Source organism: Amphiura filiformis, chromosome 19 (genome assembly GCF_039555335.1).
Source record: "Amphiura filiformis chromosome 19, Afil_fr2py, whole genome shotgun sequence".
In the NCBI taxonomy this organism is placed as follows: domain Eukaryota; kingdom Metazoa; phylum Echinodermata; class Ophiuroidea; order Amphilepidida; family Amphiuridae; genus Amphiura; species Amphiura filiformis.
Window position 1 is genome coordinate 43,598,959 of NC_092646.1, and position 27,910 is coordinate 43,626,868.

General features: G+C 37.2%; 1 protein-coding gene across 1 annotated transcript; it reads right to left on the bottom strand.

The window, feature by feature from the left end:
• Positions 1-7,105: 7,105 nt before the first annotated feature.
• On the bottom strand, positions 7,106-27,759 carry LOC140141341 (dnaJ homolog subfamily C member 21-like). Its single transcript, XM_072163178.1, has 14 exons — positions 27,566-27,759; positions 24,103-24,231; positions 23,333-23,421; positions 22,277-22,405; positions 20,748-20,921; positions 18,680-18,730; positions 17,607-17,686; positions 16,758-16,879; positions 15,145-15,229; positions 14,028-14,336; positions 12,573-12,624; positions 12,223-12,422; positions 9,231-9,321; positions 7,106-8,105 (listed from the first exon to the last, which is right to left on the bottom strand). Exons 1-14 carry the CDS (start codon positions 27,669-27,671, stop codon positions 7,893-7,895), a joined length of 1,830 nt encoding a protein of 609 aa, XP_072019279.1. The 5' UTR covers positions 27,672-27,759; the 3' UTR covers positions 7,106-7,892.
• Between the last annotated feature and the right edge of the window lie 151 nt (positions 27,760-27,910).

Consider the following 27,910-nt stretch of genomic DNA (forward strand, 5'->3'; position numbering starts at 1 on the left):
AAGGGGGTCCTACACCCCTGTCCAAATTTGTGCCTATTTTTGCAGTTTTCTCAAAAAATATAGCGCATTGGGGACAAGAAAGATATGTATATTATAGGGGCAAGGACTACAACTACTGCACTGGAAATTTTATTTCAGCACAGACAACAGTTGTAGGGTTACAGTAAAAAATGAGGGAAAACCAATATTTGATCAATAAATCAATAACTACTTGCTTTCAGTTGCTGAAATTTCAGTACAGTAGTTGTAGTCCTTGCCCCTATAATATACATATCTTACTTGTCACCAATGTGCTATAATTTTTGAGAAAAATGCAAAAATAGGCACAAAATTGGCCAGGGTGTAGAACCCTCTTAAGGCGTTGGACTGTGAATTCAAGGGTTGAGGGTTCGAATCTCAGGTCCGCCTGAGCTCAGCTGGCTCTTTGTGTCCTTGAGCAAGGCACTTCACTCTACTTGCTTAGTGCTTCGGAGGGCACTTTAAGCTGTCGTTCCCGTGAACATGTATTTCTGACATTAATGCAGTGTGCACGTTAAAGAACGTCACAGGCTGTTCGAAAAGAGCAGGGGATCATCCCGGTACTGTTGACTGTACTTCAAAAATCACTCATCTACTCTAGGTTCCAGAGTAAAAAATAAGTACAGCTTGTCTGTACGCAGTGCGATAATACTCAAACATATGAGGGAGGCACTAATAAGGAAGAAGAAGAAGAAGACCACTCGAAGACCATGTCAAAATAGTGACAAGTTCAACTTCATTCATGCCTAGGTAGTCATGAAATTCCATGTTTTGAGCTCGCCAGTGGCGTACCATGCAAAATTTCCAAGGTGGGCAAAATTGCGATGTTGTCACAGCTCCCAGAATGACATAACTTAAACAAAAGTATGTGAAGCATTAATTAATTGCAACATTAATCTTAAAACATGCCGGAATGAGGTTCCGAAACAGGCCCAAAGAGATGTACATCGCAAATTTTTGTCAATTTTGTCACAAAATTTATAAGCAAAAAGGGGGGGGCCATGCTCAATGTCGGTATGCCACTGGAGCTCGCTACCTCCTATGGGGTAATAATTTACATCCATCAAGTTTACTTTGGCATTCTCCTTGATCAACAAAACTTTATCTAGTACATAGATACACACACATGCACACCCCCACACACCCTCCAAAAAAGGGAGGGATACCTATATAGTGCATCTTGTCTCTAAGTAATGCCATGTTGGATATTCATTGCCAGATTCTAATCAGTGCGTCTACATGGTTCCAGCGCTAATGTACAGACAAATCGACCCTTCTATGAGTGTGTATACACCCTGCAGGATTAGGTTAGCACGCACCATTCAAATCTGCCACTGTGAAAATCAACATGGCACTACTCTAAACTTGAGACACATACTATTGAGGTTATCCGTGTTCTATAAGCTGCATATCCTATCAGCGACTGTTATACCTTGTTTAGGATTTTCAAAAGAAGTACCTGCATGTGCAACCATGACTGTTTCAAAATGACCCGCCAAAGTCATGCAGGTAACTCTGAGGTCGTGCATTGAATTGGTTTGAATGAGAAATACTACGGGAACAAGCGCCTTTTGTTAGAAGTCACGCATGAGTAAAGTGGATAACCTCTATAGGTCAAGAAAGGAGAAAAGCAACATTTTACATAGAATAGGACTATATTCAGACCATTTGTGACCATCCACCACGGATGGGCTGTAATGTTAGCAAAGCTTGTTTTGAGACATGGACCATTAAACATCTCAGAAAACAATAGACAAAGGATTTCTCAAGACTCAATTGTTACTGATTTTTTACTACCTTGCAAACAAGCAGCAAGTAAGAGCAGGAGAATTTGCCTGTCCAATATCTCAAAAAGTGAAAATGCTGACATTATAGCCTGCTTGTGGTGGAGTCAAAAAGTTGAAAATTGGATTCCCAAAATTTAGCATGTACTTTGGAATGTAAGATGCGTGGGGGAACAAGTATTTTTGGCACATCACACGTGGGGAGGGGAAAGCTATTTTTAGCACATCGAGGGGGAGGTGAAAAAAACAACCCTAAAATCTGGTCATTTTCACGGTAAAGGGTGTAACTTTGGATTTTTAACATTTTGATCCGTAGTGTTCTAATAAAGCCACAGAATTCCATGATTTTTGGCCACATAAGTCATCTAGTTAGCAGCTACCTTGGGTAGCATAATCATCTTTGGGAGTTACTGCGTTCAGTTTTAGCAGGCTTAAATGTACATAATATTGCCATTTTGTAAAACTATAAAAAACAGTAACATTTTTGTAAAAACCTGTGTTTTCTGCAGTTAGTCCATGGATACTTTTTCTTATCCTGAAAGTATGGTCATATGTTCAGTAAACACTGCCACATTAGATTTAATTGTGAACAGCCCTGTATTTTTGAGAACCGGACTTCGATATTTGTCGTTTCGGAGGCTTCATTTTCCGTTAACAATTGTTAACAAACTTTGGGGGTATAGCTTTGGTTCATAATTCTTGGTTATTTCTTCACTTCTTCTTGATTCATAGACCCTCCCTCGGGTCCGTGGAGAACGACTGGTAATGTAGATTACATAGCATTAAAAATCAACCCAATACACGGACCCTCCCAGTCTGTAGGCAATTTGACTTCCAGCTCCCACAAACTGCTGGAAGTTCACTTTTCGGATTTGGAGTCACGCAATCTTTCTATATACCACGTCCATGTTTTCACTACATTAACGTTTGTGTAGCGACTAAACAACGATATTGTATCCGACCAATCAACGCAGCTTGGCAGCGCGCGGATATTTGAAAAGGCTTCCCTAGCTAAATAATGTGCAAACATTTGCAAACCGCACGCGATAATGTACGCAATATGGACAATAGGCCTAAGTCCGAGTCGAGTGGTTGCCTTTTATTATTGCGTGTACCATGGGTCTATCAGACGCGTGCCACTTGAGCTCAATACCTCTCAGTTGTTGACAAGTGTCCCATCCGATCTTAAGCGCCACATCCCGCGCATAGCTTTGTGCTACCATATTTGAATTGAAACTGGGGCGGGGCTTTCGTAATTGACATCAGAATCACCGTGCTTCGTTGAACGAATATTTGGAAGTGAGATCTCTAACAGATTGGACCAGTCTCGGAATCAGCGCTCAATGGACTTTCGCGTTCACTTATAATACGAGTATATTTCTATATTGCTGCATGGTTGACTGTGGTGGGTGTAATTAGTGGCGTCGATTTGTGGATGAAGAGGAATGGGTTTTTGTAAATAAAAAAAAAAAGGGAGGGGAGGAGTTGGCTTTTTTTTTTCATAGGGCATTATACGTAATCATTTATTGTTACATTATCCAGAGATGGAACCGAACCGAGACTGGGGCCAGTCTACTTGATTCATAACAGTTGATATATTAACTTGAAATGGGTAACAAAAATTAGTCGATTTGCAAGCTTTTAAAATTTTTATAAAATCTTGACTTCAAAGAGCCGATTTTCCGTTAACTTTTTGAAGCCTCCAAACAAACTGTTCAGCTAGCTTGGGCAAATATAAATAAAAGAGCTCATCCAATCTATTTATCAAAATGTAGCAAAGTAGATCCTCAAGTCACTTGTTTTTAAATCGTGGAGATATATATCACCATTTGAAAATGGGACCCAAAACAAACTTTCCGTTAACACTTGAAGCCTCCGAAACAAATGAAGCCTCCAAATCAACAATAAGATTAATTATCATCTTTGCACATCTAAATTGGTGTGTTCCATATTGATATCTGCATTGTAATTGTTACTTGATATGTGCAGAATGTCATAAATTAAAAAAAAAATTGATATTATGGTTTTAATGTTTGAAAAATATACTGATACCCAAGAAAGCCTGTTTCGGAGGCTTCACATGCAAGTTAACACCATACTTAACAAATGGGTGAAAAAATTAATGTGTGATTAATCTACAATATCTGCTGCATAGAATCATTAATTCAATACACACAAGAAAATACCAGCTTAGATGATCACAACAGTGTTGTTTTCAAAAAAACTACTTCTGCAATGTTTAACCATTGTTAACATGAAGCCTCCGAAACAAAAAAAATGACTTGCTGTGATAATTTAATTTTTGTCACAACTGAAATTCAATACTTAGATGCAAAGCATGAAAATTGGTAATTGTGATATTTTTTACCCATTTTTTCATGTCAACTTGTAGTAGTTAGCCAAATATTTTACTTTTATGATCACCTGTGTTGTTAACTGAAGCCTCCGAAACACAAATCGCTTGAATTGCCAATTCTAAAAAATAACTCCAATTTCTGTGAAACTTGGCTGGTAGGTTCCTTTCATCAAGTAGTATTTGTACATGAAGTTAGACATTCAAATTATTTTAGGAACCCAATTAAAGCTTAAAAAATATGTTTAAGGTTGGGAAATTTCCATTGTAAATGACACTTGATGTTAAAAATTTTCAAAACTGCCAGTCTACTTGATTCATAACAGTTGATATATTAACTTGAAATGGGTAACAAAAATTAGTCGATTTGCAAGCTTTTAAAATTTTTATAAAATCTTGACTTCAAAGAGCCGATTTTCCGTTAACTTTTTTGAAGCCTCCGAAACAAACTGTTCAGCTAGCTTGGGCAAATATAAATAAAAGAGCTCATCCAATCTATTTATCAAAATGTAGCAAAGTAGATCCTCAAGTCACTTGTTTTTAAATCGTGGAGATATATATCACCATTTGAAAATGGGACCCAAAACAAACTTTCCGTTAACACTTGAAGCCTCCCAAACAAATGAAGCCTCCAAATCAACAATAAGATTAATTATCATCTTTGCACATCTAAATTGGTGTGTTCCATATTGATATCTGCATTGTAATTGTTACTTGATATGTGCAGAATGTCATAAATTAAAAAAAATTGATATTATGGTTTTAATGTTTGAAAAATATACTGATACCCAAGAAAGCCTGTTTCGGAGGCTTCACATGCAAGTTAACACCATACTTAACAAATGGGTGAAAAAAATTAATGTGTGATTAATCTACAATATCTGCTGCATAGAATCATTAATTCAATACACACAAGAAAATACCAGCTTAGATGATCACAACAGTGTTGTTTTCAAAAAAACTACTTCTGCAATGTTTAACCATTGTTAACATGAAGCCTCGAAACAAAAAAAAATGACTTGCTGTGATAATTTAATTTTGTCACAACTGAAATTCAATACTTAGATGCAAAGCATGAAAATTGGTAATTGTGATATTTTTACCCATTTTTTCATGTCAACTTGTAGTAGTTAGCCAAATATTTTACTTTTATGATCACCTGTGTTGTTAACTGAAGCCTCCGAAACACAAATCGCTTGAATTGCCAATTCTAAAAAATAACTCCAATTTCTGTGAAACTTGGCTGGTAGGTTCCTTTCATCAAGTAGTATTTGTACATGAAGTTAGACATTCAAATTATTTTAGGAACCCAATTAAAACTTAAAAAATATGTTTAAGGTTGGGAAATTTCCATTGTAAATGACACTTGATGTTAAAATTTTCAAAACTGCCAGTCTACTTGATTCATAACAGTTGATATATTAACTTGAAATGGGTAACAAAAATTAGTCGATTTGCAAGCTTTTAAAATTTTTATAAAATCTTGACTTCAAAGAGCCGATTTTCCGTTAACTTTTTTGAAGCCTCCGAAACAAACTGTTCAGCTAGCTTGGGCAAATATAAATAAAAGAGCTCATCCAATCTATTTATCAAAATGTAGCAAAGTAGATCCTCAAGTCACTTGTTTTTAAATCGTGGAGATATATATCACCATTTGAAAATGGGACCCAAAACAAACTTTCCGTTAACACTTGAAGCCTCCGAAACAAATGAAGCCTCCAAATCAACAATAAGATTAATTATCATCTTTGCACATCTAAATTGGTGTGTTCCATATTGATATCTGCATTGTAATTGTTACTTGATATGTGCAGAATGTCATAAATTAAAAAAAAAATTGATATTATGGTTTTAATGTTTGAAAAATATACTGATACCCAAGAAAGCCTGTTTCGGAGGCTTCACATGCAAGTTAACACCATACTTAACAAATGGGTGAAAAAATTAATGTGTGATTAATCTACAATATCTGCTGCATAGAATCATTAATTCAATACACACAAGAAAATACCAGCTTAGATGATCACAACAGTGTTGTTTTCAAAAAAACTACTTCTGCAATGTTTAACCATTGTTAACATGAAGCCTCCGAAACAAAAAAAATGACTTGCTGTGATAATTTAATTTTTGTCACAACTGAAATTCAATACTTAGATGCAAAGCATGAAAATTGGTAATTGTGATATTTTTTACCCATTTTTTCATGTCAACTTGTAGTAGTTAGCCAAATATTTTACTTTTATGATCACCTGTGTTGTTAACTGAAGCCTCCGAAACACAAATCGCTTGAATTGCCAATTCTAAAAAATATCTCCAATTTCTGTGAAACTTGGCTGGTAGGTTCCTTTCATCAAGTAGTATTTGTACATGAAGTTAGACATTCAAATTATTTTAGGAACCCAATTAAAACTTAAAAAATATGTTTAAGGTTGGGAAATTTCCATTGTAAATGACACTTGATGTTAAAAATTTTCAAAACTGCAATTACAAACATAGCAAAACATGGTATAAAATTTAACTTATATCTGTTGACTTACTTTGGAATGGGATTTCACATGTATTCCAGCTTTCATGTCATAATTTTCTGAGCATATGTAAAATACATTTTTTTTATTTTTTAACCAAAATGTTATAGAAATGTCAATTTTTTTATTAGAAATCAAAAGGTTTAAGCCTTGAAACATTATTTTACTGGAATTTAAGTTGCTTCTATGCATGATTTCAGTAAAAAGAAACATATTTAAGTGGTTTGAAATTTTGACCCTAAAAATCAAAAGTTACACCCTTTACTGTGAAAATGACCATCTAATAATTTTTAAAGAAATCTGACAATGTTACTTGAATGACTCATTCTTAATGGAAAAAGAAAATTAAAAAATTGTCAGAAATAATGGCCAACTTATGCGATGTTTACACATTCGAGGGACAACTCAAATGGTGAATTATCATTCAAACATTTTGGGTTCACCTGATTCCTGTTATTCAAATATTTGTGTTCCATTCCATTTTTTACATGAAAGAAAAAAATCAACTGCTCAGTGCCGGAAGTAGGTTAGTGCAACAGCTGCCCTGTGAAAATTTGGTAATTTACACACAGTATATTGTACTCATAATACATGGCAGCTATTGCACTTACCCACTTCTGGCACTGAGCAGTCAAAGTGTTCCCCTTTTACCTAAATCCCCCATTCTCCCTGGTATAAAGACAAAGAAGCAAGTACGATTTTTCAAGTAAATCTGTTGATATCATCATGAGTTTGGAAGACTATCAAATCTGGATTAGTCTCTAACTTGATAAATTCATGTTACACTTGATTTAGTGAACAGGAGATCAACCACTCCACACTGTAATGTAAACTTACCCTGTATGCTGCCCTCTTTCTCTCAATTCACGCTGATCAGCATAAAATAATTGATATACTGGCCTCTGGGGCTAAACACTGATCTCCAGTTTTCTAATTCAAGGGAATTCATTCATAAAAAAAAAGCGCAGTGATTTATAGTGCGCTACGCACAGGCACAACGCCTAGACGTTGATCCACAAGCCTCAGCACACTTTACAGGTTGTCGCTGACCACTACGGCCCACATCATTCCACAAACCATTAAACAACAATTCATAGCATAAATTGAGCAAAGAGGTGAAACCAGATTGGGCATACTGTCAAGCTCATAACGATATGATCGATAACATTAGAATACCCATATAATTTATAGACAAATAACATAAACACATTATCATAACATAGCGTTCTTCTTGGTTTTCTTCTTTGATTTCTTCCCTCGACCTCCATTATCAGTTTTCTTGTCCTGATTAACCTTCGACCCTACAGCGCCCTCTGTTGGTACCTTCAATGCATGACCACTAGATTTGAGGTGATCAAAGAGTTTGTTCTTGGTTCGGAATTCATTATGGCATGTGTTGCATATATGAGCTGTTATTACTGGCTCCTGTGAAAAGAGGAAAAAACAGAAAGGTATGTGTGTGAAGATTAGTAAGTTTTAAGGCCGGTGTCGACAGGTCCTCTATCAGAATCCTGTTGACAAAGTGAATTATGTCAACATATCGACAGAACTCCATCCATGGCGACATAGTGCAAAGGCAAGGGCCCAGTAAAACTTTGTCAGGCAAGCTCATTTTCACTCAAAATATTGGCCATTTCCAATGTATTTTCAACAAAATGCAACGCCGAATCTTATCTTTTACCTACTATTTCGCCAATTTCTCATGTTATTTGCCTTCAGGGGTCATACTTTGGGCAGTATTTTGCTTTGTTTTCCGGTGTAAATTGTTCACTTTATCGCTACATGCTCGCTATGAAGACGGCCATCTTGGAAATTGCCAACGGTGTTTCTAGATATTTTCCTGGTATTTTTTTTCGGAACCCAAATGTATGTCGACACACTAGTACTGTCGACGTCAAGATACGAAATATGTCGACATATCGACATCAAAAAACAGTGCTGACACCGGCCCTAGTAAGTTTACAGATGACCGGATTAATTTGTTTGTGGACAAGTTAAAAAATCCAAAAGTAGAAAGAAGTTTGTCATGATATGCTTTTGGTTCATAGGAAGTTTGGGTAAACCAGGAGCTAAAAAGTATTCTATGAGCCAAATACAAACTTTTTCAAAACTTAAACCATTTGGTTACAATGGGGTAATCCAGTTGAAAAACCATACACTCCCTATGAAAGATATGACCTTAAGGGGGTACTACACCCCTGGCCAATTGTGTGCCTATTTTTGCATTTTTCTCAAACTTATAGCGCATTGGTGACAAGTAAGATATGTATATTATAGGGGCAAGGACTACAACTACTGCACTAAAAATTCAGCAACTCAAGGCAAGTAGATTTATTGATCAAATATTGGTTTTCCCTCATTTTTGACTGTAACTCCACAACTGTTGTCTGTGCTGAAATAAAATTTCCAGGGGGAAATCAACAAATTTTGCACTAAATTGCCGCAAAAAGTTGCAATTTTGGGGTTTTGCCTTTAAAGTGATGGGGATGAGCAAACTGGGGGGGATACCCTGTAGTGCCGCGACTGAAGGTATCCTCTGTGCATACTCACCTCTTTACCAGCAGCAGCTTGTGCAGCTTCCCTAGCAGCCTTTCTAGCTTCCTTTGCTTTCTTGCCTTTTAATTTAACAGGAGGAGCTTGACTGAAAATGAAAGACAGGCACACAAAATCAGATTTGATAGAAATTCATAACCTCATTAAAATACGTGATACATGCGATCAGTGTTTGAATGAAGAAAATAAAAGGGGTTGTCCCATGGACAACCACGTTGTAATTTCTGGTTGTCCACCAAAGTTTTTGGTTGCCCGTATTAAAGCTGCCACAATCTGACACAACTACATGTGACCAATAAAGTGGAGTGAGTTTAGTCAATTTATGAACAATTACTCTTAAATATTTAACAATTCATCAATTGTCAGGTTTGAGCATTAAAACTAACATGCTGAAAAAGTGACTTTTGGATGTAGATCTTTGGTTGTCCGCTGGACAACTAGAGCATTATTTTCGGTTGTCCGGTGCATGTTTTGGTTGTCCCGGGCGAACGGACAACCAAAATTTCGAACACTGCATGCGATCCAATCATTTTTATTTATTTGGCAAAACGCAAACGCTGAACGCGGTCACAAATAAACAACAGTGGACCTCCGCGCCGTCAACCTAAATATTAGTAACCTCCGCGCGTGCCGTGTTGTGCGTCAAACAAATTGCGAGAGCGCTGGCCGCCGTATTTGGATTGCGCGCTACCATATTTGCACAGATTGTGATATGCACTTTTGTTATTGGTCGTCCTGTTTTGGCCTGATTGATTTTTGGAAAGGAAAAACATAAAAAATGTTTATTTTTTGAGGAATATTGTGTGTTATTTTAAAGCGAAGAGATGAAAGCGACGGTTATGAATGAGGTTAATAACTTTGCATCGTTATATGTCGGGCATTGTGAAAAATCTAAACATTTTGCTTTGGACCTCGGAATATCCCTCGGGGCGCTCGGGATATTCCTCGGATCCAAAGGCAAAATGTTTAGATTTTTACAATGCCCTCCAAATAACCGATGCGCAGTTGTTAACCTCTAAATATAAACCTGGACTTTTCTATCTTTTCTAACCTGATTGGTAGGTAGCTTGCATGATTCAACTTCACACAGAACTTTCTTACAAAATCCATCAGTGATGCCATAGCATTGACCTAATGATACGCCATCATGAGTGATGCAATACCGTAAACGTTCGCCTAATGGTGCTATGGGCTCCCTTGACATAACTGGAATTTTAGCCACAAACAAAAAGTGCCCTCCCATAAATAATCTCACCAGCAAATAAGGGCACATACACTTAATTCTTGTTGGGATTTTTAGAGGAGGAGCTCTCTATTTGTACATGAAATTTACTCCAAGGCAAAGGAGCCCAGGTGCGCCATTAGGCTTAACGCTACAGTATCCCGGGGGTCACTCCCATTGTGGCCTGTACACCATTCGCGATAATAAAAACGAGTAAAAAGGGTAGGTTTTTCGTGGGTAGGCACGATCCTCACGTATCGTGTTTAGGGTGTCAAAAACATGAAAAATTGGAAAAAAAAGGTAGCGCTTGCAATTGCTAATACGTGGAAATGAAATTTAGTGTATGAAATTTGATGCAAGGAATAAAATCCCTATTCAAGGTGAGAAAACAGACGTGTATTACCTGTTTAGGGTATCGTTTTAGCCAAGGGTTAAATCCTTGTTTAGGGTGTGACCCCCCCACGGTATCATTAGGACAATTGACCAATACATGCATGTAAGTGTATTGTAAATGGGATTTATATCAGGGCCCCACTGTAAAGTTACAACATTGAGTGAAGAATGCACAAAACTTATGAGTGTGTTACTAACAACATGAACTCTGCTAAATGAACCCTACTCCTAATACCTTTTTTTAACTTCACATGTGGCCTATGTTTCAACTTAACAACTTAAAGCCATATTATAACATTTTGAAACAAAATAGATTAGCATTTCTTTGCCATAAAATGTTAGCTTTTACTGTCAGATATATCCCTTTTATTTTTGAGCGAACAACTACGGCAAAGCAAAGAAAATTGGAATTTACTACCAGCGCACATGTCGCCAATACGTACCACCCCTTCGGTCATGTTATGGTACAACCCTTTGTTGTGTATATCACCGTCCTGCACGCCGTGTACGTACTGTGTGTTATGAACATCGTGTATGCGTTCGACTAATAATTCCATCGTAATAATAAAATGCGGTTCCATCGTTTTATTCAAAATCTCGGATTTTGACAAAACTACAGCACCTAGAGTCTTGATTTTTTTTTGGTATATTGGTTTAATAAAGTACAATATAATCATGTAAAAATAAAGAATTTTAAAAATTCAGTGAGGGCGTCCTCCTCAGCAAATGTTATAATATGGCTTTAACAGCATATTGGGGCACCATTTAACAGCATTGACAACTTAACAGCACATAGAGGCACAAGACAGACAGAAATGGAAGATTCTTGAAGAGGGCTTCAAATAGCCTAGGTGAGGCAAGGTGGCCCATGTTTCAAGAATCACAATTTACATATTCTATACATGTACATAACTCAACTGTTTCTTATAACAGAGATAAATGTAAAGATGATACTTTCCAAAGTAAATGTTTTCTAAATTTTATTTGTTGACTTTACCAAACTGGTTTCCTTTATCACATTTCGTGTGGCTGGCCACTACCAGCTTGTTCTTGTTTGTTTGTACAATGAAATACCCAATCAACATGGCAGTGTCATTTAGATAACATTTATCAATCACAGCACTATTAACACACCAACACATTTAGACAGTCAAAATTGCTTGTTTTCTTATTAATATTTTATTCATTGTATATTGAACATGTTCCTAATGTTCTTTCTAGGCTTTCTACGCCTTTTTAGGGCGTACTATACAAACAGTGCCCAAAACATCTGTGCAAAAAATCCCTAGCCTCTCCCTCTTTTGACCTGCCAAAAATTGCTTGTCCCTACCCCCCTTTGACCTGCCAACAAATCTATTATACCTATTATCATACCTTTCATTTTCTACATTAGGTGTATCATCTGATGGCTCAGCACCTTCTTGCTTAGCACCATCCTCCTCTTTGGCATCATCTTTGCTTGTCTCATCTTCATCATCCTTAGTCTCCTCCTCTCCCTCGTCATCATTAAGTCGTAAACTATCTGGTAAATGAGCTGTTATGTCTTCTAGAATATCTGCACACACATCATTTCCCTGTAAGTCACAAATGAGTATGTCTCAAAGATGTTAGACTTTATAGGAGAGCTCAGACTCATACACATTATGATAATGCTATGGGAAATTGCACTTTTTAAAATATGTAACAAATGGGACTCATATCAGCAAATACCATCAGTGACTTACTATTTTGAAAGCATTCTGTTGTTTTCTTCTCTTCTTCTGCTTCTTTGATAACCTAAAATGCAAGTATAAATATTTGTCCGTCATCTTACAAACACAAAGATAAACACTACACTTAGAAGTAACAGTTTTCTTTTCCAATTAAGTTCATACGTGCATGGTGACGAATAATTTCCAACACAACATCATTCATAGGACTTCTTGTGTCCCACATCAAAAATCAAGGTTACTTGTGTTGTGGAGAAAGTATTTCTTCCGTTTTGCATACTCTATAAGCCAAAATTGTCGATGCGGTTTCATTTTTGTTCATTATGCACTTTAACATAGGCCCATGACATCAAAACCCCATGATTGTGCTCGGTAATGAAGTTTTTAAGCTTAAAGGAGTATTTCGTGATCCTAGCATCCTCTTTTTATGACATTTTTCAGTAGATATCCACGAAAAAAGCTTATTCCCAAAATTTTAGTTGATTCCAATTTTGCGTTTGCGAGTTATGCATGATTATGTGTATTACACTGCTCCATAGACAATCTGTTGTAATTTCGTTCTGGTATACCAGAACGAAATTCAAATTTCACGATATCTTTGCTAAACGAATTAATCTGCAAGAATTTTTTTGTACATAAACATTATGTAGCCATAGGTTTCCATTGATATAAAAATCTCAACCTTTTTTTGAGAAAAGTGGGGGATGATGCTGTGGATCACGAAATGCCCTTTTAAAATTACTCAACTTAATTACTGAGAAATCTACAATAGCAAAATCATCACCCTGTGAAAATGTTGTACTCCAACAGATGGGGATCTTTTGACGTGGCAAAATAAGGGTAACACATGTGGTCTAAACACATGCTTACAAAAGAATTATGCCAACTCAGTGATTGGTAATTAATGCTTTATTAAATTATCATGAAGCTTTAATATAGAGTCCGAAGAAAATCACGGAATCGGGGGTACAACACGGAAAATGACATTTTTGTATGATGTGACATAAATTGTTAAAAGATAAGAGAAATAAATGTTAAAAACAATCATGAGTTGTGTATGTCAATTTTTATGATAAAAATACTGTTTAATAATACCGAAATAAAGGTACATGTATATTACCAAGACATGAACCCCCTATATCCCTCCAAACATCGTAATCAATATTCCAATCAGAGCATATTGATCGCGATATTGAACACTTTATTATGACATTAATATAATTGTTTATACATTTTAAGCTTTATTCATGACACAGATTTACAAATTTTACAACACGGATTACAACACGGAAAATGGATTTTAGAAAACGGTAAACTTCGGACTCTACTTTAATATTCACTGCTTACATGTATATTTACCATTGCAACCTATGAATAAATAGCCATCAATACCAATGGAATTAAGAAGCAGTGAAACACATTTTTCATTACCGCTTGCATTCCAAGAATCAGCTTCCACAAGACACTTACTTTGTTCTTACTGGTGTGTCTTCTTCCTCTTCATCCCCATCTTCTAAAAGTTGCTCTCCTAACCTATCCTCCACACCATCTATATTTGCATCAACATCATCTTCACCATTGATTTCACCATCATCTTCATCTTCAACATCGTTGGACAAAGCTGGTTCATCATCATCTACACCATCCTCTACATCATCTTCAGGTTCATCTGGGAGATCATCTTCAGGAGTTGCCAGATCTTCTTCCTCTGCAGCCAGCTGTTCCTTGATGAAGGCTACATTTTCTTTGTGCTTCTTGGATTTTTCGTGGTTTGAAAACCTGTAATGGACGAGAAAGTCATAGTTGCTTGCAATCATACAATGTTCAGTTATTTCAGTTTGTCTTCCCTCTTTTTTCAACATACTCAGTGTAAATGTAAGGTCTTAAAACCTTTTTTGTAGCAATTTTAACTATCATTATTATACTGTGTAGAGTGATTACACAAATTTATTATGTTAATGTTTGGTCTTGGCCAACTGCACTGCCACTGCATGCTAGTTCCCAATCGCAAGAGCATTTTGTAGCTAAACACTAGAGCCTAAAATACCCAAACACTGGTCACTTTAATCTTGTCAAAATGCCATTGTAGTAAAATATTTTTGGCAAACATTTTTACAAAATATATTGCAAACATTTAAATAACATTAGCAAGTGTTCACAAATGTTTTTGAATGCTATTAAATAGTTTGAAAGGTTTTCTGTTAAACACTTTGTGTTTGTGGATTGACAGGTGTTTCTTAGTTAAGGTGGAAATATTTCCACCTTAACAAGAAAAGTCTGGGATATTATTGTTTCCCTTCATCTGCTGCATCATTTAGTGTTCAGACACTGTTCTCTACCAGATATTTTTCAATTTGGAACTGGCTGCAAGGTCTTTGTCATCCATTGTCTCTGCTCTACAAACTTAACAGACAGAGCCAATAATTGATAATGATTTTCTTCCTCAGGGGAATACTCGCACCAGAGTCAAAAGAATTTAGCCACTGTACCATGTAAACATGTATAAACAGGCAAGAAACAACTGTGGCTTCCTGAGGCCTAATGACAATCATTTTACGAGACAGATTCTAGCTGGTGGAATACTTACGCTTTCTCACTTTTGAAGGCTTTATTGCAAGCAATACAAAACAGATCATCAAAATCCTCTTCTTCCATTTCATCACTTGGAATTTCTGAAATGAGATTACAACCAAGTGTATTTAAGGATGTGATTATACATGCAAACGGGTACAAAATCGGTGTTGGGCAGGAAAACCCTCTTGACTCCTGAACATGTTTAAAGCAAAACCTCCTTTGTAACCTCTTGACAGTTTTAAACTTGGTCAAGGGTCACAAGCAGGCCTACATAAGAGGTTTTTTCTGCCCATCAATGAAAAGCAATTGCATAAAAACAATGCAATTGCGTACATGTATAAACGTCAGAGTTGTAACAAGTCAACTAAGTCATTGTTGATTTGAGTCATTTATAGCTATTTTCAAGTAACAACAGCAAAGTTACTGGCCACATGTGTGCAGGGGATGTTAAGCTAATTGCTATAAGCCCTGTATATGGACAATTCCAACCAATGAGGTCTCAAGAGAAAATTGTCAATAACTCGGGAACTACATGTGCCACCATAACAATGTAATTCCAGAAAAATACATTGTGGTGAATAAGGCATTTGTTTGTTTGAATGACCTGACCACTGACCTGACCAGAGAGGAGAGTTAAAACAGAGCCTGTACCACCAGTCAAAGTCTCTGCATCATCCGATAATGAGGGCCAATTGTTCCATGAAATGCGACAGGCGAGACTGCTACGCAATTACCGCGTATTTTCATGGTCTATCGCGTAATCGCGAAAGCACGCAATCTATCGCGTATTACGCGAAGGCACGCAAGGCTGGCGTGATTGTTTGACACGGCACGATCGAACAATCGGCCCTCATGAATATGCGAGAACTCACCGTATACAATACACGGGGACTTTGACTGGTGGTACACTCTGTTTTCTCTCTCCTCTGTGGACCTGACCTATGAAACATCAACATCTAAGATGACATGGATTAAATATGTTTAGTCCTAATTCAGAAGCATCATGTTCGTTACTAAATATGCTCAACAAAGCTCTCAATAACCCTTCTGAACATCATGTCCATATTGGGCTATACCAGTTGAAATCCATTACACCAACTATGGAAGACAATGCCTTAATCTCAAACACAATTGCGTGTAGATTTCAAACGGAGTCACAAATTCAAATAACCCCATTTGAAATTCTTGCTCCACGTGTGGATGATTATAGGTCAAGTCTTCCATAGGGGTGTATGGATTTCAAAACTGAATAGCCCATTGCAGACCTGCCAACCTACCAAAGTCAGAATGAGGGACATTGAGACCAAAACCTTGTACATGTACACAAACCAGGTACCGACAAATTCAAAGACTTACGGTGTGCAATACTTTCAGAATTCGGAGAAGGTTTTGCAGGTCTGAATTTACCACAATAGACTAAAGAGAATGCTATAGCAAATTTTAAAGATACATTTTCATCATTTTCTGCTGTTCTTACATTACATTTGCCATCACTGAAATTTTCAGAAAACAGGACTGTCCCTCATTTTCACTTTGGTAAACCCCAAATGAGGGACAGTCCCTCAAAATGAGGGACAGTTGGCAGGTCTGCCATTGGGAATTGCCCAACAGCTTCATATCCCCTACCTGATCCAGAGCTGCTATCCCTGCCAAATTCCTCAGCCAACTGTTCTTCTACTGCTTTCAAATCGTCCTCCATCTCTTCACGAACCTTGTCTCCATGCTTCTTGTATTCTTCGTCAAACTTCCTACAAGCAACCAAACAGAAGACAGATAATTTATATGTAATACCAGTTTGTAAGTAACATAGAATTTTGAGTTTTGCATTTAAGGGGGTACTACACCCCTGTCCAATTTTGTGCCTATTTTTGCATTTTTCTCAAAAATTATAGCGCATTGGTGACAAGTAAGATATGTATATTATACGGGCAAGGACTACAACTACTGCACTGGAAATTTTATTTCGGCACAGGCAACAGTTGTGGAGTTACAGTCAAAAATGAGGGAAAACCAGTATTTGATCAATAAATCAATAACTACTTGCCTTGAGTTGCTGAATTTTCAGAGCAATAGTTGTAGTCCTTGCCCCCTACAACATGCATATCTTAATTGTCACCAATGCGCTATTAATTTTTGAGAAAAATACAAAAATAGGCACAAAATTGGCCAGGGGTGTTAGTACCCCCTTAATTCATCTAGAATGTTGTTCATTTATACGATTCCTCACAGCATTCTTTTACATAATCCTTTGTAAATTCAGGCTGGAAAATGCGGTCAAACCTAAGCTTATTCAGTTGTAATGGTTGTCAAATTCTGAAACACAGAAATAGATTTTTGTGGTAGAAATGAATCTTTTAAAAGCACGATTCACAGCGAGAAATGAGAGACTGTCTCTCTAAGCCTACATCTAGTATTGACATACTGCTTACACTCATTGGTTAATGCAACATACACGTACAAGGTGTAATAACTTACTTAGCCCTTTCTCGTCTCTGCTTCTCTCTCTTCTCTGCATCCAATCTAGCTCTCTCTGCAACCTTTTCTTCCAGGCGTTTCTGCAAGATAATTAAGCATGTAATGCTTTCATAGTATATAATGATTTGTAGCCATTATGCACACCAGTACTGTACGCGTACATGCGCAACAGTGATGTCCACAGGTCTTGATTCCCCCAACTGCTTATAACATTTTGGCTCGCTTCGCTTGTCATAATTTGTTCACAAAATGCTTTTCCTGAATGGGTGCATTTCTCCGGCTGACTGACAAAGTGAGGGGCCCTTGGCCCCCTTTTGCGTACACCACTAATGTGAAAACCTTTGCAACACCAAGTTTGAAGATAGATATTTTTGGAAGATTGATATTTTTTGTATTTTATTGATCAAAGTAAAGTAGTTTATTGAAAATATGCATATAGTCACTGGGCGGGAAAAACCTCATATGTACTTTTCGCATGGATAAGCCTTGTACTAGTGTAGACTTTATATTGAAGAGGTTGCTTCATCCATGTTCAAGGGCCAAAAGTACATGCAGGAAACACGGCATATTTACTTTTGGCCCTTCAAAATGGATAAAGCCTTGTAGGTGTAGATTTTATATTGAATGGTTTGCTTCATCCATGTTCAAGGGCAAAAAGTACCAGTGACGATATGGCAGTTTTCATGTCAGGTGTGCATGTACATGCATACAATGTTCTTGTAGTCTCACCACAAATATTATTTTAATATGATAATTCAATATAATATGATGATAATTATATTTTGTTACTACATGTATCTGTAGCGATACTGCCAACACTTCAGGTGAAGCCAAACGAACAAGAATGGTTGTGCACATGTGGAATGCTATTTATTGTACTTGCTTTAGGTAGTTGGTTAATTGCTTGATTCTTTTAAGAACGATACAAGACTCCAAAGAATTTAACAATTCTTTGGAGTCTTGTATCGTGGAGATGTGGTAGGGTATTTTTTTCCAAATCTTGTACTGTTCTTGGCCAGAACAAGTACTTATAGCAGTCCTTGTTTGCCGGATCACATGGTTAATGATCTTACCTTGTTAGCTTGAACTCTCTTGTCTCGTTTTCTCGCAAAAGCTGCCAGAGCCTGTAGAATTCAAATTTGAGAACACAGGTAAGTCAAACTCTCTCTATAATACAAAAAAAACCTGAGACAGCACTAAGATTTTACTTTAAAGGAATATTTTGTGATCCACAGCCTCATCCCCAACTTTTCTCAAAAAAAGTTGAGATTATATACCACTAGAAATCTCTGGCAATGTAATGTTTGCGTGCAAATTGTTTCTTGGTAGATTGCTTCGCTTGGCAAAAATATTGTCAAATCTGTATTTATGATCTGCTACCAGAACAAAATTTTAGACTTTGTATGTAGATGGAGCAAATTATGTAATACACATACAGCACAGTGGCCTATATGGTACAATGTAATAAATCATACATAACTTGCAAACACAAAATCAGAATCAACTGACATTTTGTTACAAACTTTTTTGTGGATATATCCTGAAACATGCCATAAAAAGAGGATGCTAGGATCACAAAATACTCCTTTAAATTGATTTCACTGATGTATGGATATTTCTTGTTGAAACTTACATGGTATGACAATAGATTTTACATGTTTCACTGTAGTCATCAAAAGTTGACGAATTGACAAAAGCTATTCTATGATTTTGTGAAGCAAATTTTTTGTGAAGCAGCAAGAAATACAACATATTTTTCAAACTACCTGTATGGTAAAGCCATGATTTCTCCGTGTTACAAAATTTAAAATCTGTGTTACAAATTGGACGATTTCCGTGGTTTTCTGTTTGCCACTATAAAGCACTGAAAATTCAAACAAACATGTTTTATAAGTGTATTTTGTCTCACTTTTTACTGTAGTATGCAGACTCCGGGCCAGACTCTTGCATCGTTGGCCTAGAATTAATACTATAATGGATTGTTTAATGGTTGATTACTGTTAAAAAATCACTTTTCTTTGTTTTATTTTGCAAACCAACACAAAAGGTAGACATTTTAAATAGTGTTTCACAATTTTGTGGCATTTTCAAATTTCCGTGACCAAACCCCGAATTCCGTGATTTTTTCCGTTTTTCCGTATCACGGAGAAATCATGGCTTTACTGTATGGTCCATTGAACCTTAAAAACCAATAGGAAACAATTGCTGAACCTTAAATACAGATTTGTGATGCATTGATCAATTCTAATCTTCTTTGATATTGGGCTATTCCAGTTGTAATCCATACACCCCTATATGGAAGGCATGACCTTAATCTTCCACATCCCACAGGGAGTGTGAATTTCAAATAGGGGTTACCTGAATGGGTGACGCCATTTGAAATCTACACCCACCCCTGTGTGGGAGATTAAGGTCATGTCTTCCATAAGGTATATGGATTTCAACTTGAATATCCCATTAAGGGGTGGGGTATGAGCGTTGGGACAGTATTTATTGTGGGACATTAGAGCACATCAGACATATCGAATTGCATTCTGAATCTGAAGAATGTCCTTCTGATATCAAATAATTTTGATTTTTTGAAATTGCAATGTAATACACATTTTATGACAAATGATTGAAAATTGATATTTTTGATATTTAACAGTACTCGAAGTAAACTTTATAAATCTGATGATTTATACTTAAAGTGTATGTAGATGGGATGAAAAGACGACGATAAATTGAAAATTTTGACCTTTCGTATTGAAGATATGGATTTTTTCCCCAAAACACCAACAAAAAATTAGGTCTTTTTGGGGAAAAAATCCATTACTTCAATATGAAAGGTCAAAATTTTCAATTGATCGTCGGCTTTTCCTCCCAGCTACATACACTTTAAGAATATATCATTTGATTTATAAAATTTACTTCGAGGACTGTTATATATCAAAAATGTGAAAAATATCAAATTTTAATAATTTGTCATGAAATTTGTATTATATCGTGAATTTCAAAAAATGAAAATTATTTGATATCAGAAAGATATTCTTCGTATTCAGAATGCAATTCGATATGTCTGATGTGCTCTCATGTCCCACAAAAAATACTGTCAAAACGCTCAAAACTCTCATTCCAGATCCCTTAATGATGCATACATACCCTGACTTGTTCATTCCATTCCTTCTTAGCAGCATCTCTCAGTTTCTTGTTGTCTTTCTCCATCAGTCTCACCACTCGTCTGTTGGGTGCCTCCCGAGTGTCATACTTCTCCACCCAGACGAATGTCCTCGCTGTGCTGTACCCATACCAGAATGCATAAAACTCATGAACAACCTAAAGAGAAATAGCAAGAAAACAAATGAATACTATAATAAAAGTCATCTGTGTTTGAAGGCCTGATTATAAACAAGGCTCATTTTCAGAAAAAGTTTGACTCCATCTTCCAGAACTCATAAATGAACTCCACTGGCTTCCCATCAAACAACGCATTGACTACAAAATTCTCTCTCTTGTTTATACATGTAAAGCACTTCACGGTCAAGCTCCATCCGACATCATTGATATGCTTCAAATTCGAGTTACGCAAAGGCAGCTTAGATCATCATGCTCAGGTGGTACTTGTCTTGTTGAGCCCAGAACACAATGTGTTTCTTTTGGTGACTGAGCTTTTGTTGCCTATGCTCCCAGATTGTGGAATAAACTACAGGTCAAATCAAAATTTGTACTTTTGAACAGTTTAAGAAGCTTCTGAAGAGCCATCTATTTCAGGATGCCTATCAGCAGTAGTTTTTATGAGCTAATGAGCGCCGTTGAACATTTTGAAATGATTTTGGTGCGATGACATGATTGATTGATTGATATCCTACTTGTCCTGGCCCACAGGTCCCTGCTCAGTTTAGATTTCACATCTGCAATGAATTGCTTTCCATATATGCTCCCACGAAATGAGTATAAAGTCGCAGGTAGATAGTTTCGATACCTTCTGGCTGCTGAGCCGATGTTCTTTAATTGACGCACACATGTGCAAGCCAGTAGTATGTCTCTGTGTATGGGGAATTTCTGCAAACCAGTAGTATGTCCTTTATGAATGGGGCACAATGGGCATTCACAAAGGACATACCACTGGCTTGTACAGGTACGGGTCAAACTCAGCAGCCAGAAGGTCTTGAAACTACCAACTTGCGACTTTACACTCATTTTGTGGGAGCAGGTCACATATTAACAGCACAGTAGTAGCACTACTAGTGACATTATGTTCTACCCCAGATATAGAGCAGGAGACTCAGACTTGCTGCCATCTTTATTATTCATACATGGGGCAATAATTTATTCGGGTATACGTGTTTGAGCTAATCAATGCTTGTGAGTAACACTCGCAATGATAAAACTGCATTCATCCATACTTTCTGGATACTCACATATACCCCTCAAATGGTGCCATGGTCGATATGCTGCCAAGCCCCTAAGGGCAGAGCAAGTTGACCTCGATGCTGAGTGTGGCAGACAACAGGCCCTGGCTGATCCCCTGCTCTTTACAAAAAAGCCTGCAAGTTGTCCAGATACTGCTCGTGTAGTACACAGGACCACCATTTTATTTGACTTTCCGAACCACGGCACGTGGTGTTTACATGTTTAGAGCCATAATGAGTGGGATAGAGGAGAAATTCTACAAGGGAATGTAGTCATACCTCTTCATATGAGCTTGTGGAGTTCCCAAGTTCTGGAAATGGATCATCATCACTGTCCTTTATATCCATAAACTGTCTGTCTTCTTCGGCTATCTTATGAAAAACATCACTGTATACTGCATAAAAACCCTGCGTATACAAACAAACAATGGTTACTTGAAAAAAATTACTGTGTACTGCATAGAAACCCTGTGTATAATACAAAAACAATGGTTATTTTAAAAAACAAAACCCATTAAAATGAACCTTGGGATCTCACATATTGAACTCATACTATTCCCTGTGAGTTTGAGCTTTATTTTTTTCATTGATCCACTAAGTCATCATCATCACCAAACCCACTACAGACTGAGATGCTGCAATACTGCATCAAGTTTATGGCATCATCTTATGTGCGTCTGTATGTGTTGGGGTGGATATATGTGGGTGTGTACGCTAGTGGGGTATATGTGTGTTTTTATGATCTACAAATGTACCTCATCATCAAAAGCATCCCCATACCCACTATAGACTGACGTGCTAAAATACTGCACAAAGTTTATACAAGTAGCATAATCTTATGTTTTATGACCTACCGCATCATCATCACCATACCCACTCTAGACTGATGTGCTGAAATACATTGTACTGCATCAAGTTTATAGCATATCTTTATGCCTCTGTATGTCTGGTTGGATATGTATGAGGGGTGTATTACACTGGTGGGGCATGTGTTTTATGACCTACTTCATCATCATCACCAAACCCAATATACTGATGAGCTGAAATACTGCATCAAGTCTATAGCATATCTTTATGCCTCTGTATGTCTAGGGGTAGACATGTGTGTGGGGGGGAGGGGGGATATATGCTGGTGGGGCATATATATGTATGTGTTTTATCTGTTTTATGACCTACCTCACCATCATCACCGTATCCACCCATGACTGATGTACTGAAATACTGCATCAAGTTTATCTTTATGCCTCTGTAAATCTAGGAGTAGACATGCACGAAAGTGGGGGTATATGCTGGTGGGACATGTACATGTATGTGAATATGTGTTTTATGACCTACCTCATCATCATCACCATACCCACTATAGACTGATGTGCTGAAATACTGCATCAAGTTAATGGCATCATCTTTATAATCTCCACCAAAACCTGGAGAAAATAGGATACAATTGCATAATTCATGTCATCCTGATGTACAAAATCTGACTATACTACATGTACTGAGCATTTATGCCCAAATTTGACCTCACAGATGGATTCATCATCAAGTCATTTTCATTCTAAATATATATGTATACTTTTACATGAAGTTGCGTTCTTCTTTTGTGTAAAAGAGTGCTCAATCCTATGACGGAGAGCATATCTAGTGTATACATAAAATTAGAAGAAACAAATTATTCCATGCTGATTCACTACAGACTGTTTTGCCCAATGGCTCCTCAGGTGAATACTTTTATACTAAATACTTAAGAGTTAGACCAACAATTTAGAAGTTATGAGACCCCAAAGTTTCCATAATTCCAGGTTTAAGACCATCCTTTTATAGTTAATCTGTTTCCTAACTATTTAAAAAAAATCTAAACATCATGATCATTTGTGGTGCAATCAAGCAAAATCAGAAGTCGGACACAATCAATTCTCAGATTCTTATAGGATCAATTCCAATGCTGCATTTTGCAGAAAACCCCATTGAAGTTGGACAACCAGTTCAAAAGAAGAATTTGCAAAACAATAGAAAACAATAGAAATAAATATTTCCGACATGTAAGTTTCTGACAGATTTTGCTTGATCACATCACATTTAGAGCTGCAGTAGATTCTGTGACTTGCCTCCTTTTAAGATCACATCCCTATGCTTGTCATACCATGCTCGTTCCTGTGGGTCGCTGAGTACATCATACGCACTTTGTATAATGGTAAACAGTTTGGTAGCTTCTTCAACGTTGTCTGGGTTTTTATCTGAAACAGACAATTGACCAAGATAAACTGAGATGTTATAGTTCCTTGTCCAGGAGGATTTCAAACTGTAATTATTTCACAATTATTTCAAATGTACCTGCATAACAAGCTGAAAGGAATTAATATTTACCTAAGTTAGATTTGTTTATGAGTGAAATTGTATTACATGTACACCAGGCACAAAAAGAAACTCGTCAGTTATATTCATCCTTGCTGTTCAATAACTTTTGGATTATTCTGAAATATACATTTTGTTAATTGGACATTTATTTCTCATTTGACACCCTGTTCGTGAACATTGAGCAAGTATTGGCCAAGATATGCGCCTCCAAACTCCCAAACCCCAAAATGAAAAGTTGCAATTTTAACGATTCAATTCTGCCTGTTGTGTGCTTTATTGATTGGCCCGTGGTGCTTGCGTGCAATACAACGATGCGTTCCCATTGAAAATCGTTGAAAATGCAACTTTTGATTTTGGGGTTAGAGGCTTTGGAGGCGCATATCTTGGTCAAATCTTGTTCGTTTTTCACGAACAGGGTGTCAAATGAGACAGCAAAGTCCAATGTATATTTCAGAATAATCCAAAATTATCAAGTTATTGAACAGCAAGGATGAATATTATAACTGACGAGTTTCTTTTTGTGCCTGGTGTAGGCCTATACCTACATGAGTGGTCTACCCTAAGGCCGTATAAAATTAATGTTTTGGTTCTCGCCCCTCCCTCCTCAATTTCTGGGATTTTTCTGTTTTTTTTTTTTTTTTTTAGATTTTTCAATTATTTTAGACTTTGGAATGATTTATGAATTTTTCATACATATAAATAAGTTTATTAGAGAACAAGGACCACTTCCAAGTCTTTTTGTGGTACTCTAGGGGGTTTATACCTCAGAATCTCACATTTGAAAAAAAAAAAAAGTGCCTCATCGTTTCCTCGAGCACTGTTGGAAAAGACCGAAAACTACAGACAATGCTGATTTTACACTGAAAAAAAACAAAAAACAAAAAAACACCTCCCTCCCTCATCAATTCATGAAAATCCTCTGGACGAGAACCAAAATATTAATTTTATACGGCCTTTAAATATAGGGGGTCACACCTGAACCTAAATCGCCTACTAAAGGCAAAATAGATGATGTCTGACATCTGGTTCAAGAGGAGGGGGGGTCACAATGGGAATTTGTCATGTGGCATCACGAACATGCCTTTTTAGATGTCCTATATCAGCATATGGGGGTGAGATACAATGTAAATTTTTTTTGAGTCCAGAATCTTGTTATTTGGTTCAAACACCCTAGATTCCAATTTGTAGCCCTGTAGCTTACCCCTTGGGGAAGATATGGATGTCTAAACTCGGAAGAAAATTAACGTAGCGACACACGTGAGCAAAAAGGGGGGGGGGGGACTGACCCAATTTTTAATAGGCCAGTTCTCGGAAACGACAAGGAGCTAGACCTACCGTTTGACACATAGGGCTATGATATAAGTGATTTTAAACAAAATCTGAGAGGGTGACCAGCCAACCCATAGGTGATTTGAGATGGACTGACCCTGTTATTTATTTATTTACCCCATTTCCATTATTTTCTAAAACTGTTCTTTCTTACATTTCCCTTTCACTTTCAGCTTCTTTTTTTATTTGCTGCTTGTGATTTTCCGTTTTCACGGTTTTTATTTAATTCTGTTCTCATTATATTATTAGCTTCTTTTTTTCTTACATTTCCTGATTAGTTTCTTTCCTTCTTTGTTTCATTCCCGTTTTGTTTAGTTACAACACGTTGGCCTATTACTCGTACTTTTTGTCCTCATATAAAATTTAATTTTTCTTTATATAGTACCGCTTCACGTTGTTTTAAATACAACACACATCTTTTTCCCGTATTTATTACGTTCTCTCATAGCGTGTCCCCGAGCGTGTCTGCGGACGTGTTCACCCGTTATCATAATCCTGTGACCCGTCGACCATGTACCAATTTTGTCCTTTATTTTTCCTTCTTTCCGTATTATCATGTCCATCAGACAGGGTCTAATTCTGCATAAAACCGGGCAAAGTTATTTCTATAGATCTGCTGCGCATTCAAATTGCATTGTATTGCATCGTAATTTCATTTGTGTCTATATGCTAATTATGTTTACACAACATGAACTCACGTGTTTTCAAGCAAATTCGCCGATAACAGGTGATCAAAAGCGATCGGAATGTTACAAAAGTACAGATCGCATTCAGCTTACTTCATATGAGATGATCTTTGGAAAAATACGGCATAATTTGTCTTGGTGTTTGCGGAATGCCATGCAGTAAAATTTTAATACGTTGCGGCAATTCATGATTGACAACTAGCAATCGGCGTGTCCTTCGTATCCTCCACTGTCCAATTTCTTATCCACTCACTAATCCTCACAAAAGCTTTGTGTTGATTACGTAATTTGTGGAGGCAAATTGCAATAAGTACAATGAAATAATGAGTAGGGCGGGCTCCGAGGTGGGTTTCTTCTTCATCTTACGTAACAGTATTGTTCTCCAAAAAAACCCGGAAGCTTGTCGTTTGGAGCTCTAGCTGAAATACAGCAAGATAATGTAAGATAGCAGTGCCGTACTATTACGCTGACTTTCGTATTCGGCGAGGAGGACGATTTCGACCTCCTGGTTTGTTTACAAACAGAGAGGTAGACAAAAAACCGTTCCGCTTGTCCAAATACTCAAGTATCAGAAGGATGGTCCACAATAGCGTGATTCACGTAACCTGAATAGGGATTAAAAAGCTGTCACGTAGAACCATGTGCTTCTATTGTCCAATTTGCCATCAAGATTTCATATGGAAACAGTTCAGACCCAGTACACGATCATGTCAGAAATTAATATTTTGTTCTGGGTCTGATTATTCGGACTAGTAAGATAGTAAATGTAAACCTGTATTTTAGCTAGAGTATCTCGAGTTAATGTCCATGGCACTGGTCTCTGGCTCGCAAGTTGCGTGGCGTGGCTCTGCGCCGTTTACGCGGTACGCGCACATTGGCTTAGTGCGCATTAAACACGCCACGACGCCGTGCCGACGCGCTGCTGGCCAACTGCAGTGATGCGTAGGCTGGCAACCGATTTTCATAACAAAAACCCAGTTTTTACCCATATTTTCACTGTTTTTGCAGCCAATTCTTGACCGATTTCAACCAAATAAAGTGCAGTCCATTTCTCCGTATATACCTCGATCTCAAACTGACGGAGTCTTTCGATCTTCATTACATGGTCATGGTTACAAACATACAACATTCCCCTATATTATAGTAAGATAATTTCAAATTTGAACAACAAAGCTTTTTTTTTTGTAAGCTTACTGACCTGGGTGGCATTTCAAAGCCAGTTTTCTGTAGGCTTTCTTCAGCTCATTATCTGTGGCATCTTTCTCCACACCAAGAACTTCATAATGACATTTCATCGCCGGCATTTTGCTGTAACACAGTCGAAATCAGCTCAATAAAAACTGATTGCACAATCATCGGCCATACATGTGTTGTTTTGGTTGTTTGACCCAAGTTGACCTTTTTTACATGACAGAATTCGGACCCAACAATTCTGGTCCCATGCCAATTCGGCCCCATGCCAATTCGGCCCCATACCAATTTGGTCCTGCTTAAAACCGCATGGGGTACTTCTATGTGGATTCCTACAATTTGTTCCTGTGAC

Coding starts and splice junctions, on each gene's coding strand:
- LOC140141341 (XM_072163178.1), bottom strand. CDS start 27,671: ATGCCGGCGATGAAATGTCATTATGAAGTTCTTGGTGTGGAGAAAGAT. Junction 22,406..23,332: donor GGTATGGTGATGATGATGAG/GTAGGTCATAAA, acceptor TTGTATACGCAG/GGTTTTTATGCAGTATACAG. Junction 8,106..9,230: donor AAGCTGCTGCTGGTAAAGAG/GTGAGTATGCAC, acceptor CTCTTTTCACAG/GAGCCAGTAATAACAGCTCA.